This window comes from Camellia sinensis, chromosome 10, assembly GCF_055761805.1.
Source record: "Camellia sinensis isolate YWXY chromosome 10, ASM5576180v1, whole genome shotgun sequence".
In the NCBI taxonomy this organism is placed as follows: Eukaryota; Viridiplantae; Streptophyta; class Magnoliopsida; order Ericales; family Theaceae; genus Camellia; species Camellia sinensis.
The window spans coordinates 82,576,616-82,601,068 of NC_138970.1; the positions used below are offsets into that span (position 1 = coordinate 82,576,616).

A 24,453-nucleotide genomic window follows, 5' to 3' on the forward strand; every position below is an offset into this window, starting at 1 on the left:
AGCGCCCTATCTTTCCACCAGTCCTACATTGGGAACTCCAACTTCCTGAACTACCTGCAGTAACAGTCACGTCAAAATATTAATGCAATTGTGCAATTGTACAATTAAACAAAAACATAAACGGCACAACGTGCAAAATGACAAGACACCCGCCACAAACACCCAACACATGAACTCCAAGGCAACAACAAGGCATGCAAGACATGGTGTTCACTTAGCAAAACGACAACGCAACGCGCAAAACCAAAAGCGTAACACTATTGAACTAATTAGCAAGCAATAACATTTTGCAAAATTATGCAACATATTACCACGACTCCTTCCGTTGCCAAACAAACACAAACACAAATGTACAATTACATGAAATGTTCATTATAATTGATTTAAACAACACCACCCATTTAATAACATTACAGTAATTCTTATTACAAATCCACATAACGCAACCAGACTCAATTAATAGGGGACCCCAATGATATTACAACGCAACGACAAACCCCTCTCACCGAATGCCACTTACACTACATAAAACCAAATGGGTTTCAAACACAGTTATTATCAAACAGACGGAACCACAACCCCACCAGTACTATTATTGAAAACAACCCCTTCCAACTAAACGTCTACTGTGCCGTAACAAAAGCATTACTAGTAGCATGCATCAACTTGCATTACAACAATGTTCGTACCATTTATGTGGAATATTCACTAACATGGACTTAAACACCATCACACATTGACTACCATGTCAGTAATTCATATTTCAAATCAACACTACAATGACAGACTCAAAAAACAAGGGATCGTAAGGACATTACAACACAACGACACTCCATTCCCCATTCATGCCATTGCAAATACACTTCATAACATGGGTGTGGTCAACATAACACTTCAACTACAATTGACAACATTGACAATCCAAATGTTAATTGCCGTACATACTTTCGGAAAACAGGTAATGCGGAGACACATTACAACATAACAACGCCACAATCACAACAAATAATCCTAACATTAGCTCATGCTAACACAACAACCACATACACCCACAAACAACACATTATTGGCGTATACAATGTTGGTTGAAACATAACTAAAACCCCAAAACCAATTGCTAATACACGACCATAACCCCAATGAAAATCGAAACCCACATTACCAACAACACCAAGCAATGTCATAGTCGACTATCTAACATCATGCCATCAACATCAAAACCATACAATATAACATTAACCACACAACGTATCGAACTAGCATAAAAAATAAATCAACATGGGCAACACATATCTAACGCCATACGTCACAAACACCAACCACAGACGCCGATGAAGATAGCATGCAAGCTCAATAGCAATACCTCGTCAACATCAACCATAGCAACGAAGCTATTCCGTGCCGCTCCTAATTGCTGACCCAAATTCTCCTAGAAAAGGGTCCTCATGTATCTAGGGTTTGGGAGAGGGAAACCAAATGTTAAATTAGGAAAAAACAGGATGTGGATTCAACGTTGTCAAATCTGTTGATTGAACTAATGGAGGATTCTACATCACATTAACATCAGAATTCTAGAACTTTCCATATTTGTTCTTCCGTTATGATCGGATAGGAGGGGAACCAAAAAGCTGTATAGTACGTTATTCTGGACACATTAGTAATTTCAACATCACCAAAAAACCCCTTTACCCCTAACATTCTAGGAAACACTGGTTCAAAATATGTGCAAATGTGTCATTAACATTGGAATGGGACTTGTTAGTTTATAAGAAAAAATGCAGGACTAAATGGTACACAACATTTTGATTTGGGATTTATTAATGCTTCACTCTTTAATGTTTGTCCGAAAAATTTGTAAAACCAAATCTGTTATTGATGAGACAAAATTGGTAAGGAAAATAGCATGAAGAAGTTCACTTAGGTGATGATAGTTCTCGTTGCTCTTTTTGTTGTTTTTGTCCTCAATTAAGAAGTTAAAATAAGCATAAAAAGCAAAGAGCTTGGTAATTTGTACAGTTCACACTCTTTAGTTTTACTTATGAATTATCCAGTAAAAGGTCCTAGTCTGGACAAGAGCTCAAACAAATCGTCTGTGATAGTCTAACCTGGATTAAAGGTATAGTTCTTTTCCTGATCTAGGTTAAGGTTCCAATTCTCTTCTCTTCTAGTATCAAAGGGAAAGTGAATTATAATTATTTTTTTATGATGATAAAATAGAGTTATATATTTTTATTCATGTTCACTCCTAGTTCTAATGGGAAAATATGAGTCATAATTAATTATAATCAAAATAAAATAAAATGACAGAAAATGAGTTAGAGCATCTCCAATCGTTCACATTTCCTTTCGTCAAATTTAAATTTGATAATAAAAAAACTCAAAAATCATTTCTAATCTTTTCATCAAATGTTTATGAAATCAATGTACATCCATTTCTTTCATCAAATTGAGAACTCATCACATTTGATGAAAATAGAAATTCATGATAAGAGGAGGATTTTTATAAAGATTTTGATTAAAAGATTGAAATAGTTTATATCAAAACAAGTTTTTTTTACTCTAATTTAGAATCAAATTGATGAATGGTTGCAAATACTTTTACAATTATTTTTTTTATCAAAACAGATGATAGTGTTTGGTTTGAGTTTTCTGGATTAAGTTTTTTGAAAATTGAGTTTTTTAGTTTTCGTGTTTTTTTTATTTTTAGTGAATATTTTTTAAATTTTAAACATTTTTTTTACTTTTTTAGATGTACCTTACTTAGATATATCTAAAAAGTAAAAAAAAATGTGAAAAAATATTTTAAAAAATTAAGAAATACATAAAAATACAAAAAAATGTACTGAATTCTTGTATTTTTTTATATTTTTGGTATTTAGTAAATTTTTAAAAGATTTTTTTAATAATTTTTTTTACTTTTTAGGTGTATTTATGTTAAGTGTGTCTAAAAAGTAAAAAAAAATTGCACAAAATATTTTAAAAATTCAATAAAAATAAAAAATATAGAAAATAAGAAAGTGGAATTTTCTGAAAATTAATTTTAAAAAAATGGAACCAAATTTTTTTTAAAAAAAATTATGAACGATATGTTTACAATAATTTTTCTTTTTTCTTTTTTTTTTTGGTCAAAACAAAATGAAATATATTTGATAAACAAAGTGAAAAATTGCTGGCTATGGGCTCGAACCCATGCGCACTTTTGTGCTCAAGATCTCGTGTCTCCCCCCCTTAACCTCTCGGGCAAACCAGCTACTGACTGTGATAGGCCTTGTGATTATTATTAATGTCAAATAATTAATACAATTTTGGAGCTAAAAACCCTTGATTACCTGATTCGAGAGAGAGAGAGAGAGAGAAACCCTAGATGAACAAGAAGAGGTGACTTCTGAGTTTGTGTGTGTATTGGAAGGAATTGAGTTTGTGTGAATGGCGGAGCACTTGGCGTCGATATTCGGAACAGAGAAGGACAGAGTGAACTGCCCTTTCTACTTCAAGATCGGAGCTTGCAGGCATGGCGATCGCTGTTCAAGGCTCCATACCAAGCCCAGCATCAGCCCTACTCTCCTCCTCTCCAATATGTACCAGCGCCCCGACATGGTCACTCCCGGCGTCGACCCCCACGGCCACCCTCTCGACCCCCGCAAAATCCAACACCACTTCGATGTCTCTCTCTCTCTCTCTCTCTCATTGTGTTTTCCTGTTCCAGTCATATTGATTTTCAAATGTGCTTCTTTATTTTTCATTTTCTGTTTTTATTTTTGAAAATTTTTCACTCTTCACTAATTTTTTTTACTCATAAAGACATTGCAATGACATATGACAGTTCATGGTCTAATTTTGATATGTCTCAAGCTGAACAATCATGTGGTGAATTTGATGATTTCAATTCTAAGATTGTTGCTCAGTCTCATGCAATACTTATCTGATTGTTTGATTGATTCTGTTGTCACTCATTCTCCATGATTTAGATTTTATGTTACATTTTTCCTCCCTCTTGTCGTTGACGGAAAAAAAATGTTGATCCCACTAAAGCGGGGTTTGGGGAGAGCTAGATGTATACTATGCAACCCTATCCATTTTTTTGTAGAGACTATTTCTGTGACTCGAACTCATGTCACTAAGGATGCTAACAGTTGAGAGAATGGAAATCGAAATAAATTTGATTTTGTTCATGTTTTATCGAGCTTCTTGGCAATCAAGCATAGTTTTGATGTAGCTCAAGGTTAAGGTTATAATTGTTCATAGCTATTGTGTGCCTTACTTGCTCAAATTTTACAATCTTTAGTTATATGTTGCTCTAGCAAGTTGATGGGTTGTTCGTTTTGGTGTGAATTGAGACTCTTGAAGATGATCTCATTCTCTATGTTTGATGGGTTGACTGTTTTAACTATTGTTTTTAAATTGCTAATGCTTTTAAGTATAGCCAAAAGATTAGTCTGCTATTTGCTTGAATTTGCAAGAGCTGCATTGAAATGCAGGATTTTTATGAAGATTTGTTTGAGGAGCTGAGCAAGTATGGAGAGATAGAGAGCCTGAACATCTGTGACAACTTGGCTGACCACATGGTATTTGTTAATTTTTAGTCTTTGTACTTTGTTAATTCCAATTCCAAGATTGAAATTCACTGTATTAGCTTTTATGGATTTATGCAGGTGGGTAATGTATATGTTCAGTTCAGAGAAGAAGAACACGCTGCAAATGCACTTCAGAATCTGAGTGGGAGGTTTTATGCAGGCTAGTTAGTCTCATCCTCATAGACACCATATATATATATATAGAAATAAACATAAACCAAATATATACATACATGTTGGTATGCACATTGTTTCCACCGGCCACTTCTGCACATATACATACATGTTGATATGCGAGTTCAATGTTTGTTGTTTTGCTATATTTTTAAACGCTACAGTTTTTTATGGGGAGACATTTGATTTTATCTTCCAAATATGATTCCCCTGTCAAGCTGCTAAACATAGATGGTCTAAATGTGGCGCAACTTGATGTATATGGGTTGCTTGAGTATTGCACCATGTAAAGATGGCCGAGCACGCGTTGAAGACCTGTCTAACAGAAGTTTGGTTGGTTATGAAAATCCTACGTGATTTGTGATTAGATCAAGATTAACTTATTCCAAATCCCAATTAATTCAAAACACTCAACCTAAAATCATCAAACACTTACGAGAGTGATTTTAGTTTGTTTGTTTTTGAGAATAAACAATAAATCGACACAAACGATTTTTTACGTGGAAAAAACCACAATTGAAGAACCTTCAATTGTAATAAAAAACCACGGGCGAACCGCCACTATCAATCCACTACTGAAGAACGAAAAGATTACAAAGATACCATACAAATTACCCAACCCAGTCAATTTGTCTCTGAATCTTCTGTAACTCTTTCACCACGCCTTCGTCATGGAATTGATCCTGAAGTTGATTCCACACCACAACTTCACTTGTCGAATTAACGACTGCGTAAAATCAAATGCCTTTTGGATTCTACGCTTTAATCTTCGGAATCCTCCAAAGAGAACTTACTTGAAACTTAAGAAGCAACCTCCTTGATGTATGAATCTCAATGCATAAGTTCAGAACTCTCTCAAAAACATCAAGGAAAACTATGAAAAATCTCCAAAGAAAACTTTAAACACAACTCTAGTGCTTGTAGATCAGATCTAGGAAAAACTACTTCAAAAAAACATCCTTAACAGCTTTAAATAGGAATCTGGATCCGCGATCTCCGCTCGAGCTCAACACAGCCCGCTCGAGCGGACTGACCAAAAACTGCGTGCGAACAAACTGAGATGCGCTCGAGCGTAGGAGAATCCGCTCGAGCGTAAAATCACACCCACCAGTATTTTTTGCTTGCCCTGACAAAATACTGAGACCTGCTAATCTACGCTCGAGCTCACAAGGATCCGCTCGAGCGGACAGAACAAAAACACAAAAAATTACATTTGTATCAACACAATGTTTTGTCTCCGGATTTGACAACATAGGGACCTAACAATCTTCCCCTTTGTCAATTCCCGGACAAAACCTTTCTAACCATTGTTCCTTACACACACGCACTATAAAAGTTTCAAAACAAATAAACAAAACATTCTTTTAAAACCCGAAAACACACAACTTGGGAAAGAATTCATTCATTCAACTTCATCCACTTATGCGCTTGTTTCATGAGCCTGAAAAAGAACACCCAAACACAAGCCAACCAAAAACAGGTGGAACTGGATTAAATAATAAACCATTAAGCCAATCATAAGCAAACCAGTTTAAATAATAAACCATTAAGCCAATCATAAGCAACCAGTATCCATCCATCCATAAACATATATCCAAAATAGAACCAAAAACTATATAAAATCCAACTGTACCAAGGAAGGATAACCAGAGAACAACTGTACCAAAAAAGTGGAATCAAAAGCTGTGTACCCAACATCAGAGGACAACTGTACCAAAAAAGTGGAATCAAAAGCTGTGTACCCAACATCACTCCCCCTTTTTGGCCGGGGATCAGAAATCAAGCATCGGGTGGCCGTGGAGACTGAATGAGACGGGCGAGATGGGTGAGAGTCTCCTCAATCTGACCAAGACGACCATCAAAGGCATCGAAGCGAGCATCCAAAAAATCCAAGCGTCTGATCATGGCCTCCGCGAACTGCTGAAACAGAGCAGGAAGATCCGGAGGAGGAATAGTAGCCTCATCATCATCACCGGCTGCGGTGGCATCAAACTCGGCTTCTTCAGCAAGACCAGCAGCAACTCCTGCAGAAGGACCAACCCGGGATGACTTCCCCTTAATATGAGCCCAACTTTGAGACACAGTTTTCTTGGTAAAAGGGCGAGAAGGAGAGGCGAACTCATCATCTTCTAGGATAGGGGTCCCAAGGTCAGACAAAATTCGGTTGATCAAGCAACCGTAGGGAAGGCCAAGCTTTTTATCCCCATGAGCACCGATCATCTTTTTTATAATAAGGGAGGCGAGATCAATAGACCGGTGACGGGCAATACAGGACAAAATGAATCCTTGGTCTTGTTTGACCTCGGATGAGTGTGTGGTGACAATGATATTGGCGCAGACAATCAGATTAAGCAGTCTGAACTCCGGAAGAAGTTCAAACTGTTTAATCAAACCTCTTTTAGGCCAATGACGGGCAACACCACACAGTTCCAAAGCCACATCATCAAAGTTACAAGTAGGACGATCAGGAACAGGGAAAGGATAGTATACGGGAAAGACTTGCTCAATCTTAAGAAGTTGGCGAATCAATACAGGGGTGACGGAAATGGATTTTGACCGAACCCATGTAGTGAAAGATGGCTCATAATCACGAATACCCTCCATATTACAATAGAATTCTCGAACCCAATCGAGATTCTGACGCCCAGAAAACAATAAAACAAGGTCACCACCTAGAGGGTCGAACAAAGAACGAATGTGGATGGACTCAAATGTATCAGGTTGAACATTCCGTTCTAAATGAACTGTGTGGTGTTGCCCGTCATTGGCCTAAAGGAGGTTTGATTAAACAGTTTGAACTTCTTCCGGAGTTCAGACTGCTTAATCTGATTGTCTGCGCCAATATCATTGTCACCACACACTCATCCGAGGTCAAACAAGACCAAGGATTCATTTTGTCCTGTATTGCCCGTCACCGGTCTATTGACCTCGCCTCCCTTATTATAAAAAAGATGATCGGTGCTCATGAGCATAAAAAGCTTGGCCTTCCCTACGGTTGCTTGATCAACCGAATTTTGTCTGACCTTGGGACCCCTATCCTAGAAGATGATGAGTTCGCCTCTCCTTCTCGCCCTTTTACCAAGAAAACTGTGTCTCAAAGTCGGGCTCATATTAAGGGGGAGTCATCTCGGGTTGGTCCTTCTGCAGGAGTTGCTGCTGGTCTTGCTAAAGAAGCCGAGTTTGATGCCACCGCAGCCGGTGATGATGATGAGGCTACTGTTCCTCCTCCGGATCTTCCTGCTCTGTTTCAGCAGTTCGCGGAGGCCATGATCAGACGCTCGGATTTTTTGGATGCTCGCTTCGATGCCTTTGATGGTCGTCTTGGTCAGATTGAGGAGACTCTCACCCATCTCGCCCGTCTCATTCAGTCTCCACGGCCACCCGATGCTTGATTTCTGATCCCCGGCCAAAAAGGGGGAGTGATGTTGGGTACACAGCTTTTGATTCCACTTTTTTGGTACAGTTGTTCTCTGATGTTGGGTACACAGCTTTTGATTCCACTTTTTTGGTACAGTTGTTCTCTGGTTATCCTTCCTTGGTACAGTTGGATTTTATATAGTTTTTGGTTCTATTTTGGATATATGTTTATGGATGGATGGATACTGGTTGCTTATGATTGGCTTAATGGTTTATTATTTAAACTGGTTTGCTTATGATTGGCTTAATGGTTTATTATTTAATCCAGTTCCACCTGTTTTTGGTTGGCTTGTGTTTGGGTGTTCTTTTTCAGGCTCATGAAACAAGCGCATAAGTGGATGAAGTTGAATGAATGAATTCTTTCCCAAGTTGTGTGTTTTCGGGTTTTAAAAGAATGTTTTGTTTATTTGTTTTGAAACTTTTATAGTGCGTGTGTGTAAGGAACAATGGTTAGAAAGGTTTTGTCCGGGAATTGACAAAGGGGGAGATTGTTAGGTCCCTATGTTGTCAAATCCGGAGACAAAACATTGTGTTGATTCAAATGTAATTTTTTGTGTTTTTGTTCTGTCCGCTCGAGTGGATCCTTGTGAGCTCGAGCGTAGATTAGCAGGTCTCAGTATTTTGTCAGGGCAAGCAAAAAATACTGGTGGGTGTGATTTTACGCTCGAGCGGATTCTCCTACGCTCGAGCGCATCTCAGTTTGTTCGCACGCAGTTTTTGGTCAGTCCGCTCGAGCGGGCTGTGTTGAGCTCGAGCGGAGATCGCGGATCCAGATTCCTATTTAAAGCTGTTAAGGATGTTTTTTTGAAGTAGTTTTTCCTAGATCTGATCTACAAGCACTAGGGTTGTGTTTAAAGTTTTCTTTGGAGATTTTTCATAGTTTTCCTTGATGTTCTTGAGAGAGTTCTGAACTTATGCATTGAGATTCATACATCAAGGAGGTTGCTTCTTAAGTTTCAAGTAAGTTCTCTTTGGAGGATTCCGAAGATTAAAGCGTAGAATCAAAAGGCGTTTGATTCTACGCAGTCGTTAATTCGACAAGTGAAGTTGTGGTGTGGAATCAACTTCAGGATCAATTCCGTGACGAAGGCGTGGTGAAAGAGTTACAGAAGATTCAGAGACAAATTGACTGGGTTGGGTAATTTGTATGGTATCTTTGTAATCTTTTCGTTCTTCAGTAGTGGATTGATAGTGGCGGTTCGCCCGTGGTTTTTTATTACAATTGAAGGTTCTTCAATTGTGGTTTTTTCCACGTAAAAAATCGTTTGTGTCGATTTATTGTTTATTCTCAAAAACAAACAAACTAAAATCACTCTCGTAAGTGTTTGATGATTTTAGGTTGAGTGTTTTGAATTAATTGGGATTTGGAATAAGTTAATCTTGATCTAATCACAAATCACGTAGGATTCAAGTATGTTAATGGGACCTTGGGGTTTGGTTTTCCACTGATACTACAGCCGAAATTACTGGTTTTTCTGATGCCGACTGGGCAGGGTGTGCTGATGATAGGAAAAGTACCTCCGGGGGGTGTTTTTACCTTGGGAATAATTTGGTTTCTTGGCATAGTAAAAAGCAGAATGCCATCTCTCTTTCCACTGTTGAGGCTGAGTACATTGCTGCAGGGAGTTGTGCACAAATGTTGTGGATAAAGCAAATGCTTCATGATTATGGAATAGAACAGAATACCCTCACTCTTTTTTGTGATAACACAAGTGCCATAAACATTTCAAAAAATCCAGTCCAACACTCTCGCACCAAACATATTGACATCCGTCATCATTTTATTCGAGAGTTAGTGGATGAAGGCCTTGTTGTTTTGGAACATATCCCTACTGAGCATCAAAAAGCTGATATTTTTACAAAACCCCTTGATCTTCTTCGATTTGAGTTTCTTAGAAAGACCTTGGGTGTAATGCTCAGTATCTAGGTTGTTTCCTGTGCTCGTGAGGTGAGTGTGAGTGGCTGACTTACTGTTCTTAGATGTGTTAATCTCATTGTGATTGAGTCCTGGTAACTTTTGCATCAAAATATTAAATGAACACTGCTCATGTTTCTTACAAGATTTGTTTTACATCTTTGTTCATAGCTCATTCTGAATGCCCATACTCATTTACTTCGTGATCTCATTCTGTACACATTCTTGAGCTAAACTGTTGCAGGGGTTTCCGCATAAGTAATCAAAGTTCTCTATGGACCACTGACAGCGTTTCTTGTACTTTTGCGGAGAAATTGACCTATACTAGTATATCATGGGTAATGTTAAGTCTCTTAACCATCTACCGCCTTAGTTCACTTCCATGGTTTCTCCCTCAGTACATGATCTCCGGGCATTAGGAAAAGGCTACCTCAGAGGCACCAACCAGGCCATCATTTTGAATTCATTCTTCTCTAGTTGGAATCCATACTCTTGAGCGTGCATGCCACCAGTGAGTGCTCACAAGAAAAAAATAAAAAATAAAAAAAATAATAATAATAATAATAAAAAAAAACAGTGTCTGAGGGGGAGCTTCCGCATTTACTTACCAAATACCCCGTGATTCCTAGTGGTTTGACTTTTCTCTATGATAGTCAGTTACTCGTGTCGGAGGTCCAGCCATCCGATCACTACTAGGATTAACTCTAGCTTTGTGGCTCTCAAGGATTGCACACACACACATTTTTTACATGAGCTCTCATGTGTGTTTTTGAGTTATGCATTCTCATGATGCGTGTGGCTTTGATTTAATACTATCTGTGTTGTTCATGAGCTGGTGTTTCATCTCTTTTCTCAAAATTTGCAGGACTCATAATTTGATGGATTTTCTTGTCTTTGTGGTTTAGTCTACACTTGCTCTTCTTGCTTGTTACAGAACTTTCTAGGTGTGTTTTGTTATTAAAAAAAAAAAAAAAAAAGTTTTTTTCCGCTCGAGCGGAATGTTTTACGCTCGGGCGCGTTTTTCACTCTTGCAGCAGTTTGTTCGTGATTTGGCAGTTCTGAGAGATGGGTTTTTGAGCTCGAGCGGCCCTATGCACGCTCGCGCGGGAGTCTGCTTGCATTGTTTTACGCTCGAGCGGTTATATGTACGCTCGAGCGGACCATTTTCATACTTAACTCCCTCTCTCGACTCTTCAAGTCATTTTTTTTCCCTTTTTCATTCTTTCGATCTAGGGGTTTGTTTTGTGGCTGCATTGTGGTCGATTTTCCCTCTCATCCTCCATCCTGCCTGCCGATTTGCTCTTTGGTAAGTTTTACCCTCTTTTATTTTCGTTGATTTTTGTTCTATTTGGTTATAGTGGGTGTTGGGTTTGTGATTTTGTGGGTTTTGTGTGTCGTTTTTGTGATTCTCTCTCTCCCACACCTTTTCCTCGTCCTATTGTCTGATTTTTGTGTGTTTTCTTTATTGTGTCTGTGGTATTCGGGTTTATCTGTGTTCCTGCTTTCATGTCTTTATGGGCTGTTGAGGTCACTGTGCGTGCGTATGGGTCTGGTCTTGAATACATTGCTTTGATTTTCTCATGATTCATACTTATACTTTGCAATTTCTCTCATATTGGGTGTATTAGTTATGAGTTCTACAATACCATGCTCCTCTTTGTTCATGCTTGATCTTTTGCATTGCACATTGAGGATTTCATGCCCTGTTTTTTTTTAATTTGGTTATTGAACTAATGATTTGCTTTGGTTTTGTTTTGGTGTGGTTTGGGTTTTGGGTTTGTTGGTTTGTTGGGTGTTATAGTGTCTTTTTCGGCATGTCTGCTCCTGCTCCTAAACGCCGAAAGGCCACCGTCTCTCGCCCTACCTATAACCCTGTTAGGTTTCAGTCGGCCACACAATCCAAGTCCTTCCACAAGTCTTTTGTGACTCGCACAGTTCATTTAGAACGGAATGTTCAACTTGATACATTTGAGTCCATTCACATTCGTTCTTTGTTCGACCCTCTAGGTGGTGACACGAACAAACTGCTGCAAGAGTGAAAAACGCGCCCGAGCGTAAAACATTCCGCTCGAGCGAAAAAAAACTTTTTTTTTTTTTTTTTTTTAAATAACAAAACACACCTAGAAAGTCCTGTAACAAGCAAGAAGAGCAAGTGTAGACTAAACCACAAAGACAAGAAAATCCATCAAATTATGAGTCCTGCAAATTTTGAGAAAAGAGAAGAAACACCAGCTCATGAACAACACAGATAGTATTAAATCAAAGCCACACGCATCATGAGAATGCATAACTCAAAAACACACATGAGAGCTCATGTAAAAAAATGTGTGTGTGTGCAATCCTTGAGAGCCACAAAGCTAGAGTTAATCCTAGTAGTGATCGGATGGCTGGACCTCCGACACGAGTAACTGACTATCATAGAGAAAAGTCAAACCACTAGGAATCACGGGGTATTTGTTAAGTAAATGCGGAAGCTCCCCCTCAGACACTGTTTTTTTTTTATTTTTTTTTATTTTTTTTTTCTTGTGAGCACTCACTGGTGGCATGCACGCTCAAGAGTATGGATTCCAACCAGAGAAGAATGAATTCAAAATGATGGCCTGGTTGGTGCCTCTGAGGTAGCCTTTTCCTAATGCCCGGAGATCATGTACTGAGGGAGAAACCATGGAAGTGAATTAAGGCGATAGATGGTTAAGAGACTTAACATCACCCATGATATACTAGTATAGGTCAATTTCTCCGCAAAAGTACAAGAAACGCTGTCAGTGGTCCATAGAGAACTTTGATCACTTATGCGGAAACCCCTGCAACAGTTTAGGTCAAGAATGTGTACAGAATGAGATCACGAAGTAAATGAGTATGGGCATTCAGAATGAGCTATGAACAAAGATGTAAAACAAATCCTGTAAGAAACATGAGCAGTGTTCATTTAATATTTTGATGCAAAAGTTACCAGGACTCAATCACAATGAGATTAACACATCTAAGAACAGTAAGTCAGCCACTCACACTCACCTCACGAGCACAGGAAACAACCTAGTTACTGAGCATTACACCCAAGGTCTTTCTAAGAAACTCAAATCGAAGAAGATCAAGGGGTTTTGCAAAAATATCAGCTTTTTGATGCTCAGTAGGGATATGTTCCAAAACAACAAGGCCTTCATCCACTAACTCTCGAATAAAATAATGACGGATGTCAATATGTTTGGTGCGAGAGTGTTGGACTGGATTTTTTGAAATGTTTATGGCACTTGTGTTATCACAAAAAAGAGTGAGGGTATTCTGTTCTATTCCATAATCATGAAGCATTTGCTTCATCCACAACATTTGTGCACAACAACTCCCTGCAACAATGTACTCTGCCTCAGCAGTGGAAAGAGAGATGGCATTCTGCTTTTTACTATGCCAAGAAACCAAATTATTCCCAAGGTAAAAACACCCCCCGGAGGTACTTTTCCTATCATCAGCACACCCTGCCCAGTCGGCATCAGAAAAACCAGTAATTTCGACTGTAGTATCAGTGGAAAACCAAACCCCATACCCCAAGGTCCCATTAACATACTTGATGATGCGTTTTACCGCAAGAAGGTGAGACTCTTTAGGACTGGCTTGGTAACGAGCACAAACACCGACACTGAAAGAAATATCAGGACGACTGGCTGTGAGATACAAAAGACTCCCTATCATACTCCTATAAAGGGTAGGATCAACATCAATACCAGAGGAATCTTTGGAGAGGTGAAGACTGGTGCTCATGGGAGTGCGTGCATGCTTGGAAGACTCAAGACCAAACTTAGACACAAGATTTTTCGCATACTTAGACTAAGACACAAATATACCTGAAGGAGACTGTTTAATTTGAAGACCCAAAAAATAAGACAACTCTCCTATCATGCTCATCTCAAACTCATGTGTCATGCAATCCGAAAAATATTTCACAAGATGATCAGCAGTGGATCCAAACGCAATATCATCAACATAAATCTGAGCAACAAGAATATGAGACTTAGTATGTTTTACAAATAAAGTCTTATCCACACTACCCCTTTGAAAATCATTGTCAAGAAGAAAGGTAGTAAGCCTATCATACCAAGCTCGAGGGGCTTGTTTCAATCCATACAAAGCCTTGTCTAACTTGTAGACATGATTAGGACATTTAGGGTCCTCAAACCCTTTTGGTTGCTCAACATATGCCTCTTCTTTTAAGTACCCATTCAGAAAAGCACTTTTCACATCCATTTGAAACAATTTAAAGCCAAGAAAACATGCAACACCAAGCAAAATACGAATGGATTCAAGACGTGCAACTGGGGCAAACGTCTCATCATAGTCAATACCCTCTATTTGTGTGTAGCCTTGAGCAACCAACCTGGCTTTATTTCTCACTACAGTACCATTCTCATCAGATTTATTTTTAAAGATCCACTTGGTACCTATCACATTCATGTTTCTAGGTCTGGGAACAAGAGTCCAAACTTTGTTACGCTCAAATTGACCTAATTCTTCATGCATAGCATTGACCCAACTATCATCTAGCAAGGCCTCTTTAATATTCTTAGGTTCAATTAAAGAAACATAACACATGTGTGATACCTCATTCCGAATCTGTCTTCGGGTTTTCATTCGATCCGAAACACTTCCAATCACCTGTTGAACTGGATGATTCAGTTTCACCCTTGCAGATGGTTTTAGTTCAGGACTTGCGGTGATAGAAGCATCAGGAGTGATGTTCCTTTGAGCACTCTTGGGACTTGAACTTACCTGTGAGGATGGTGCTGTAACTTTTTCTTGTGATTGAACCTCAGCTTCTCCTAGATTTTGTGGTTGAGTATCCAAGATTGGAAACTCACCATTGTCATCCTCATTTGTTGCTGGAGTAGGAGAACCTGTATCATCTATAACCACATTGATAGATTCCGTTATTGATGAAGTTCGCAGGTTATAGACACGAAAAGCCCTATTGTTGGTTGAATACCCTAGAAAAATACCTTCATCACTTCGTGAGTCAAATTTGCCCAAAGGCTCTCTATCTTTAAAGATGTAACACTTACTCCCAAAAGTTTTGAAGTATTTTACATTAGGTTTCAAGCCCTTCCACAATTCATATGGAGTTTGTAAAGTGCCGGGCCTTAAATACACGCGATTTATGACATAAACAGCAGTATTTATGGCTTCGGCCCAAAATTTTGGAGGAAGTTTCTTACTAAGGAGCATGACCCTAGCCATTTCTTGAACAACCCTGTTCTTCCTCTCAACAACTCCATTTTGTTGTGGAGTAATGGGTGCAGAAAATTCATGCTTAATTCCATGTATATCACAAAAATCCGAAAACGAACTATTTTCAAACTCACGACCATGATCGGTTCGGATTCTTATGATACAATCAATGGAAATACCTTGTTCATTCTGGATTTTAAAGACTAAGGCCTAGAAAGCATCAAACGTATCAGATTTTTCCTTTAAAAAATTTACCCATGAAAATCGAGTAAAATCATCAATAGTTAAAAAAATGTATCTTTTACCTCCGATGCTTTCAGTGCGAGTAGGACCCATTAAATCCATGTGAACCAATTCGAGAGGACGTTTGGTTGTAAAGCTGTTCACCTTTTGATGAGGGGCACGGGTTTGCTTTCCAAGTTGACATGGTCCACACACATGGCTCAAATTCTTACCCAATTTAGGTATTCCCCTCACAAGCTCTTTGTTGGCTAATCTTAGTTAGGTCATTGAAATTCATGTGACCTAATCTTTGATGCCACAGGTCAATGTTACTAATGATGGCAGAGTGACAAGTGAGATCATTAGTAGTAACAATCCCATAGCAGTTATCAGATGTGCGAACCCCATGTAAGACAGTATTTCCCTTTTTATCCAAAATTTCACATTTATTTTTTGAAAACAATACTTCATGATCGGAATCACACATTTGACTAATGTTTAAAAGATTTGCTTTAAGACCATCAACTAGTAGAACATTATCTAGCTTGGGAAGACCAGCAACACTTATAGAGCCCTTACCAATGACTCTCGAAGTGCCGCCATCTCCAAAGGTAACAATTCCTCCTTCATATTTTTCAAGAGAGGTGAAGTAGGATTTGTTACCGGACATATGACGAGAACACCCACTATCAAGATACCACATGTGTGAATCACGTGCTTTTAGAGCAGTGTGAGCAACAAAACAAGTCAAATCCTCTTTTCTAATCCAAATCTTTTTAGTCTTGGTGTTCTGCCTAGACATGTAAGGTTGTCTCCTAACCCAAAAAGTAATAGAATTTTTACCCTTTTGAGACACCTTACCAAACAGTTCAAAACAGTAAGGACGAATGTGGCCATACCTACCACAGTGATGACAAATAAAAACAGGTTTTACCTCCTTTTTGTTGATCTTACCTACTTTTGCTTGATGAAGTGAAGGATCAACCTGGTCTATCTTCAGTTTTCCTTTTGCTTGAGTCTTCAAGTTCTCAGAGGTAGAGGCCTGTCCTTTGTGAGCCGTCGCACCATAGCCTAGCCCTCTTTTGTCAGAACCCATTTGTTGAGACCCGAGTATGTCTTCTAGAGATCTGGAACCTTTGTTCCACATGGCAATTGTTGCTCTAGCAATACGGAGTTCTTCATCTTTCTGACTGACTTTCTCTTCCAATGCAGCTTGTGACAACTCAAGACTTTCAAGCTTTTCTTCATATGTGGAATACACCTTCAGAAGTTCATTCCTTTCAGTTTCACAGGATAGAAGTTTTTCACATAAGTCTTGCCTGTCACTCGAGATCTTGATGACATTCTGTTTTGCTGTCTAGAGTTCTCCTTTGAGCCGGACATTCTCACTCTCACATATTTTGAGCTTGAGAGAGAGTTTGTCATTGGTTTTAGACAAATTCAGAGATTCCTCGTACAGCTTCTCGTAGGCTTGTTGTAGTTCTTCGCCATTGGTCTCATCCATGTCTTCAGATGTTTCATCATCCTCTCTTTGCTCCTCATTCTCCTTGACCTCATCCAATTTAGCAACCAAGGCAGACAAGTTGCTGGATGGAGGTGGAGGTGAATCTCTTCTTTCATGGAATTGGCTCAGAATTTCCCATGCATCTTTAGCCTTTGTGCAGTGAACAACCCGTTGTTGTTCTTCATTAGAGATTGCTCTACGAATAATGATCAGGGCTCTCAGATTGCCGGATTATCTGCACTTTCTGTATCTTCTTCAATGGCTTGCCAACCTTCTGGTTCAAAAGCTCTGAGAAACGCCCTCATTCTGATTTTCCAATACAGATAGTTAGCCCCATCAAAGGTGGGAGCATGATGCAGGTTCTGGCCACGAGCTGATTCCAAAGGCTTTGGAAGAGGTTGAGAAACCGTGGCCCAAAATGCCATGAATGCACTATCCCCATCTTCACCGGATTCAGGTTCTTCGGGTTCTTGCTCCGACCCGCTTTCATCATCCCAAGTTACGGTGTAGACTTTCTTCCGATTCTTTTTCGAAAGACATTCAAGAGACATATGGCCAAACCCTTGACATTCATAACACTTGACCCCTGGTCCCCTTACAATCTTTTTTTCAGTAGTTTGAGCAAATTTTGGTGGAACAGTTTTGGGTTTGTCATTACTCTTATCTTTTGAAATAGGGGCTCTGAAATTCGGCTTCTTTTTTAAAAAAATTTTAAACTGTTTTGTAAGCATAGCCGTCATCTCAGACTCTAAATCAAATTCAGTCTCCGGAGGTTTTGCAGTCTCATGGGCACTCGTGAAAGCCATATTTTCTTTTTGCTTTTTCTTAGAAATTTGGTGGGCTTCATAAGTCTGCAAATTTCCAACCAATTGATCGAGCTTGAGGGTATCAACATTCTGAGCCTCCTCAATGGCTGTCACCTTTGGTTGGAACCTCTCGGGAAGGGACCTCAAAATTTTTCCAACAACTTTTGCTTCCGGGATTTTTTCACCAAGAGTGAAACAGGAATTCACGATATCACTGAGTTTTGCATAAAATTCATCGAACGTCTCATCGTCGTGCATAAAAATGGTTTCAAAGGCGGACGTGAGACGTTGAAGTTTTGACCTTTTAACAGAGGTAGTACCTTCGTGAATCGTTTCAAGAATATCCCACGCCTCTTTTGCTATTTCACACGTGCAAATTCGACGGAATTCTTCAGGTGTGACAGAGCAGAAGAGGGAGTTGAGAGCTTTGCTGTTCCAACTCGAATTCTGGTAATCGGTTGTGTCCCATTTATCAAGGGGTTTAGGAATATCAATCCCATCAATGGTGATTGTAGGTTCACTCCACTCAAAGATTACGGAGTGCCAAACTTTCTCATCGATGGATTTTAAAAATGCTCTCATACAAGCTTTCCAATAAGAATAGTTTGTACCGTCAAGTAATGGGGGTCTATGAGTCGAGTTACCTTCACGAATAGAATCCATGATACTAATCACACAAAATCACACTCCTATAGTTTTGAAAAAACAAAGAGTGACCTGCTCTGATACCAATTGAAAATCCTACGTGATTTGTGATTAGATCAAGATTAACTTATTCCAAATCCCAATTAATTCAAAACACTCAACCTAAAATCATCAAACACTTACGAGAGTGATTTTAGTTTGTTTGTTTTTGAGAATAAACAATAAATCGACACAAACGATTTTTTACGTGTTGAAGAACCTTCAATTGTAATCAAAAACCACGGGCGAACCACCACTATCAATCCACTACTGAAGAACGAAAAGATTACAAAGATACCATACAAATTACCCAACCCAGTCAATTTGTCTCTGAATCTTCTGCAACTCTTTCACCACGCCTTCGTCACGGAATTGATCCTGAAGTTGATTCCACACCACAACTTCACTTGTCGAATTAACGACTGCGTAGAATCAAACGCCTTTTGGATTCTACGCTTTAATCTTCGGAATCCTCCAAAGAGAACTTACTTGAAACTTAAGAAGCAACCTCCTTGATGTATGAATCTCAATGCATAAGTTCAGAACTCTCTCAAGAACATCAAGGAAAACTATGAAAAATCTCCAAAGAAAACTTTAAACACAACCCTAGTGCTTGTAGATCAGATCTAGGAAAAACTACTTCAAAAAAACATCCTTAACAGCTTTAAATAGGAATCTGGATCCGCGATCTCCGCTCGAGCTCAACACAGCCCGCTCGAGCGGACTGACCAAAAACTACGTGCGAACAAACTGAGATGCGCTCGAGCGTAGGAGAATCCGCTCGAGCGTAAAATCACACCCACCAGTATTTTTTGCTTGCCCTGACAAAATACTGAGACCTGCTAATCTACGCTCGAGCTCACAAGGATCCGCTCGAGCGGACAGAACAAAAACACAAAAAATTACATTTGAATCAACACAATGTTTTGTCTCCGGATTTGACAACATAGGGACCTAACAGGTTATAAGGTTGAACTTGCTTTCAGCTTTGTAATTGAACATGATGGTAGAAATCCTCAAGTTATGTTATTTTACTGTTGTAAAACTTGTTAGCATCATGTAGATGGAGATGTTTGATTGGAATATCTGCCACAAATTTTGGTACTTCCTACATATACACAAGGACTAATTACTGTAATAATCTCCAAAGTATGTATTTTATGACATTTTGGTCCTTAATCTTCCAATTGTGTCAATTTAGTGTCCTAAATACAAAATGTGCGTTTATGTAGTCTCAACCCTAAACTAGGGGTATTTTTTAGGAAACACCATTTTTAAAATTTTAATGTGGCAATTAAATCCTTATTCAACAAAATTTAATAAGAAATATGTATACATTCATATACATAAAATAATTTAAACAAATTTAATTTATGTTTTAGTCATATTTTGCTACGTAAACAGTTGCAAAGTTGGCTTGATGAGCAGAGATGAGGAAGCGGGACCAAGAAAACCAATAATATCTTTCTTGTCCACACTAGATCAAAACCACGCACTATCAACCTTAAGATCAAGTCAGATCACCCAATCCTACCCATGCACTTGGCCTCAAAATATCCTTCCTTTTCTCTCCCCCCGTCAACGTCAACCACCACCCCTTTTTTCTTTGTTACCCGTCCCTCCCCCCCCTCCCCCTGACGTGCCGATCCACCTTAGCCTCTCTCTCTCTCTCTCTCCCGTTAGTTGCCCATGCCCATATATCGTCGACCTTTTTCCGCCCTACAACTCCTCTGCCCCTCCTCTCCCGCTTGCATTTTGTCATCCTACTATCACCATACCTTTTCACTCTCTTCTCTTTTGCCCCCATCTTTGGTCGGCACCATTGCTTGCCAGCTCTCTCTCTCTCTCTCTCTCTCATCTTCAATGGCAATCATCTATCGCGGGTGGGCTTCTTTTTGTGTATGTTTATGGAAGATGAGTGAGAGAGAGAGAGGAAGAGAGATCGGGGGGGGGGGGGGGGGACACTCTATGGGTGTTGTCAGAGAAAGAGACCATGACGGTGATGGTGATGTCAAAGGTGGATGAGAAAGAGAGATAAAGATCAGAAAGAGAGATCATGGCAGTGATGGTGGTGTCATTGATGGTATGGTGCATGACTCTCAGTTGTGGTTTGGCTATGTATCTCAACGACAATGGGGACGGTGATTGGTGGTTGCTGGTTGGTGGTCCGAGGGTGATGAAAAGGTGAGCCGAGTCAACAATTGGGTTAACTTGGAGTGAGTGAACTTAGTAATTTTGATTGATGTTTAGGTGTTTTTTCCAAAAATATCATTGGTTCCATTGACAAATTTGGACAGTGTCTAGCGTGGGGACCACATAAACACACATTTTGTATTTTGGGCACTAAAATGACACCATTTGAGGATTGGTGACCAAAGCACCACATAGCTCATACATTAGGGACGATTAATGTAATTAGTATTATATATAATCATGTTTGCAGTCTCTACCATTTTTTTCATATTCTCATTTGTGTTTGTTGAGGATCTAATTCCAACATGGTTCCACTATTTCTTTCCTCTGCAATAGAAACATTGAATTCATTAGATATTGATTCCTGAAATAAATGGAAAACATTAGGCCATGGAATTGTATGTATTCCTCAGTGTTGTGAAAAGCGCACTGAGGTGATTGCCTAAGTGTGAGGCGATGCAAGGCGAGGCTTTGGTGCCTTGGAGGGACTGAGCCGAGGCAATATAGAGAAAGTCTTACTTAGGTGCAAATAGCAAGTGCCTTTCGATGTCTATTTTTTTTATCTTTTAATCTGGGCTTTTTTTTTATCTTTTAATCTGGGCTTTTTATTTTTTGACTTTTACATTAAATCCCTATTACAATTACCACACCATAATAGCTCTATAATTATAAATTATTTGTGTGCCCCAACTCATACAATGGACGGTTGGCGAAGGTGAGTCATCTTCAACTCTTATACCAAGAAGATCCTTCAATTGGTTTGTCCTTTATTAAATGACTTGTCTTTTTGTTGGTTTTTTGTATTTGTGATGTTGGGTTTTTATCTTTTTTATGAATATGTAGTATTTGGAATGGTAGATTTGTTGTATTTTTTTTTTTTATGAATATTTAGTATTTTGAATGTTGAATGCATTATGGTTCTTAGAAATATTGAAGTTTTTGTCTATACTACTAATTGTTAAAAGGTCATCCTTTGTGTTTGCCTTGCTTCTATGAAGCCCTCATCTCACTTCATCGCCTTGCGCTTAGGAATTTGATTCCCCCACTCCCCCATGGGAATCTCACATTTCTAGAGGAATGTTAGCCATTTAAGGATAAAAAAAAGTAATTGGGCCAACAATATCTAAAATTGTATTATTTTTCTATTAAGAATTCCTAACGAAACCAAAACGCTTGAATAGCATTGACATTGAAATCTTATTTCTAGTAATCTCATTATCCCATTCCCCCTTAAGTTTTTTGTCATTCAAACATAACTTGAACTCTTATCTCGATTCATGAGCTTTTTTTTTTTTAATGCGTGTGTGGGTTAGAACAAACTGAGGCAATTACAAGGAGAGGTCTGGGCATGCACAATGAAGAGTAATAACTACAAAAGTTCAAAGTCAAGTACATTATGGACTAGAGAAATGTGACTTAGTATGGATATTGGTATTCTAAGAAATGATCCCCCGGGGACAACAAAACATCTTAGACCACATTCCCCCAGTAAAGAGAGTAAGAGTCTCAAGTTTGAGTCTCCTTAAATTACCTATCAAAAAATGTGATATTGCAAGAAGAAATGCAACTAAGTTTACATGATTTATATTATTACTGCCTGTCACTATATTGTGTTCCCACAAAAAATAAAATAAATAAATATAAAATCATTAGTCGCAGCCAGCTGACATCATTAACTCCAATTTTTAGGGCGCCCCATCATTGTCGACTTCTCCCCAGTGACAGATTTTCGTGAAGCTACTTGTAGGCAATATGAGGAAAATGTATGCAATCGGGGTGGCTACTGCAATTTCATGCATTTGAAAAAGATTGGCAGGTGAATTTCATGGTGTTATTTCTTCACCTTTCATGTTTTTTTCCAGTTTCTCATTACCTATTCTTTCGAGATTGATGCATATTTTTTTTTTCTTTTTTTAATTATTAAATAGAGAGTTGAGGAGGCAATTATTCGGGAGGAGTAGGCGAAGGCATAGCCGTAGTCCACCGAGGCATCACAATTATGAGGAGCGTTCGCATGGTGGCCGTGGTTCTGGTAGGAGGGGTGATGATCGAGACCACCGCCACCATGACAAGGGAAGGAGGCCTAGAAGCCGAAGTCCTGTACGAAGGGGAGGACGAAGCAGAAGCCCCGGGGAAAGGAGAAATAGGAGCCCAGTTAGGGAAGGCAGTGCTGAGAGAAGGGCAATGATTGAGAAGTGGAATAGGGAAAGAGAACAACATGTGGAATCTGCTAACAAGAATGGTAACAATGATAATGACGACAATGGCATTACAGAGAACCGAGAACAGTATAACGACCCTCATGAGGAGCAGCACCCGCAGGAACACAGAGGCTATGACTACTGATCCAAGTGGCAGTGTTGTTGGGTTTGTCCCCCGAGCCCTTTCTTAATTGATTCAGCAGTCTTTGCACCTTGATTTTAAAATGGAACAAATTTGGCTGCTTTTTTTTTTTTTTTGAAAAATAGCCCTTTTGGAAAAGACAGCTTACTGTCCATTTTCCACTGTGCAGGTGGAGTACAGGTTCATTGTCATATGATATTCAAAAACATTTTTTTCTTCCTTTTTTCCTCTCATCCGTTAAAAGAAGCTGAAAATGAATTTCAAAGAAAAGACACAAAGGACCACCTCAGTACTTGAATGCCTACACTAAAACCCTTCCAATTCTCCAATTTGTCATCTCCCATTCAACGATTTTTCATACTCTTTTTTATGCAGATTTTCTAAAACTTGGTTATGGTGATACCAAACCTTTTTCTCAGCGAGTTTCTAATAGTCCAATATGTTTGCAAAATTTGACCTACTTTCTAGCTATTTTCTTCTCTTGAGAGCACACGGAGAGTCTCATGTTTTGATATGAAAAATGAGTGTCAAACATGGTGAGAGATGCTATTTCAGGTTCTCAACTTTCTCAATCCACTCTTAACTAAAAGATGCAAAATACTTTTTTCCCTGGAAAATTTTGGACAAAAGCAAGTGTGGTACAGTGATACTCATGCATGGATTATAATTCATTATTATATTTTTATCGTAGTTTGTGATTCTTACATATTTCCCAAGTGTTGCAGGTTCAGGTATTCCTGGTTCCAGGATTGAGCCTCATTTTTATGCCAGCTTACCATGATATTTGTATACAGGTTCACACTACCATTGTCTGCAGACCAAGTTTATACAGGACCTAACATCGTTAGCTGGAAAACAACTCAAGCAGCTTTCAGCTTTTAAACTGATGAATATCATCACTGAAGGTCGTTGGCTAATGTCATCTTCGTCATGTGTCTTTTTAATATTAGCTTATGGATACTAGATCATATGGTGCCTAAGAAGCAGCCATAATCCTGCTTTGTCACACTATCTCTTCAAGTCATTTCAGAATTATTCTGTGCTATTTGTATTGTGCTTTTGGTTTTCTATAGTTTGCTTGTTAAATAGTACACAGAACTTTCAGCATGATTGGTACTGTTCTTAGCATTTTTGGTTTATTTTGAAAAACTGTCAAAAGTGTTTAGTGCAATATTTGCTTACAACTTATCAGGAAGAAATATAAGCTGAAAAAAAAATATATATTATTGGGAAGCAAAGGAAAGGATGTTTTTCAACTTCTGCTATTTGATTATCAGTTTACATTATACACGGTGCACCAAACATGCCATTATGCTTAATATTGTGGCAGGAATGAAATTTTGGAAGGCTACTCAACTTATGTTTTGACTTTTGAGAGCAAATTTGCAACATACTAATCTCGAG

General features: G+C 38.8%; 1 protein-coding gene across 2 annotated transcripts; it reads left to right on the forward strand.

The window, feature by feature from the left end:
- Window positions 1-3,112: 3,112 nt before the first annotated feature.
- Window positions 3,113-24,156, forward strand: LOC114281290 (splicing factor U2af small subunit B). 2 transcript variants are annotated; one of them, XM_028223729.2, is made up of 6 exons: window positions 3,113-3,663; window positions 4,479-4,565; window positions 4,653-4,734; window positions 22,396-22,522; window positions 22,635-23,073; window positions 23,219-24,156. In XM_028223729.2, the coding sequence occupies exons 1-5, from the start codon at window positions 3,427-3,429 to the stop codon at window positions 23,050-23,052; spliced, it is 951 nt and encodes a 316-aa protein (XP_028079530.2). In that variant the 5' UTR covers window positions 3,113-3,426; the 3' UTR covers window positions 23,053-23,073; window positions 23,219-24,156. The 2 variants fall into 2 exon arrangements, with proteins under 2 accessions (XP_028079530.2, XP_028079529.2); XM_028223728.2 differs by having other exon boundaries at window positions 3,115-3,663; window positions 23,844-24,156.
- Window positions 24,157-24,453: the final 297 nt, after the last annotated feature.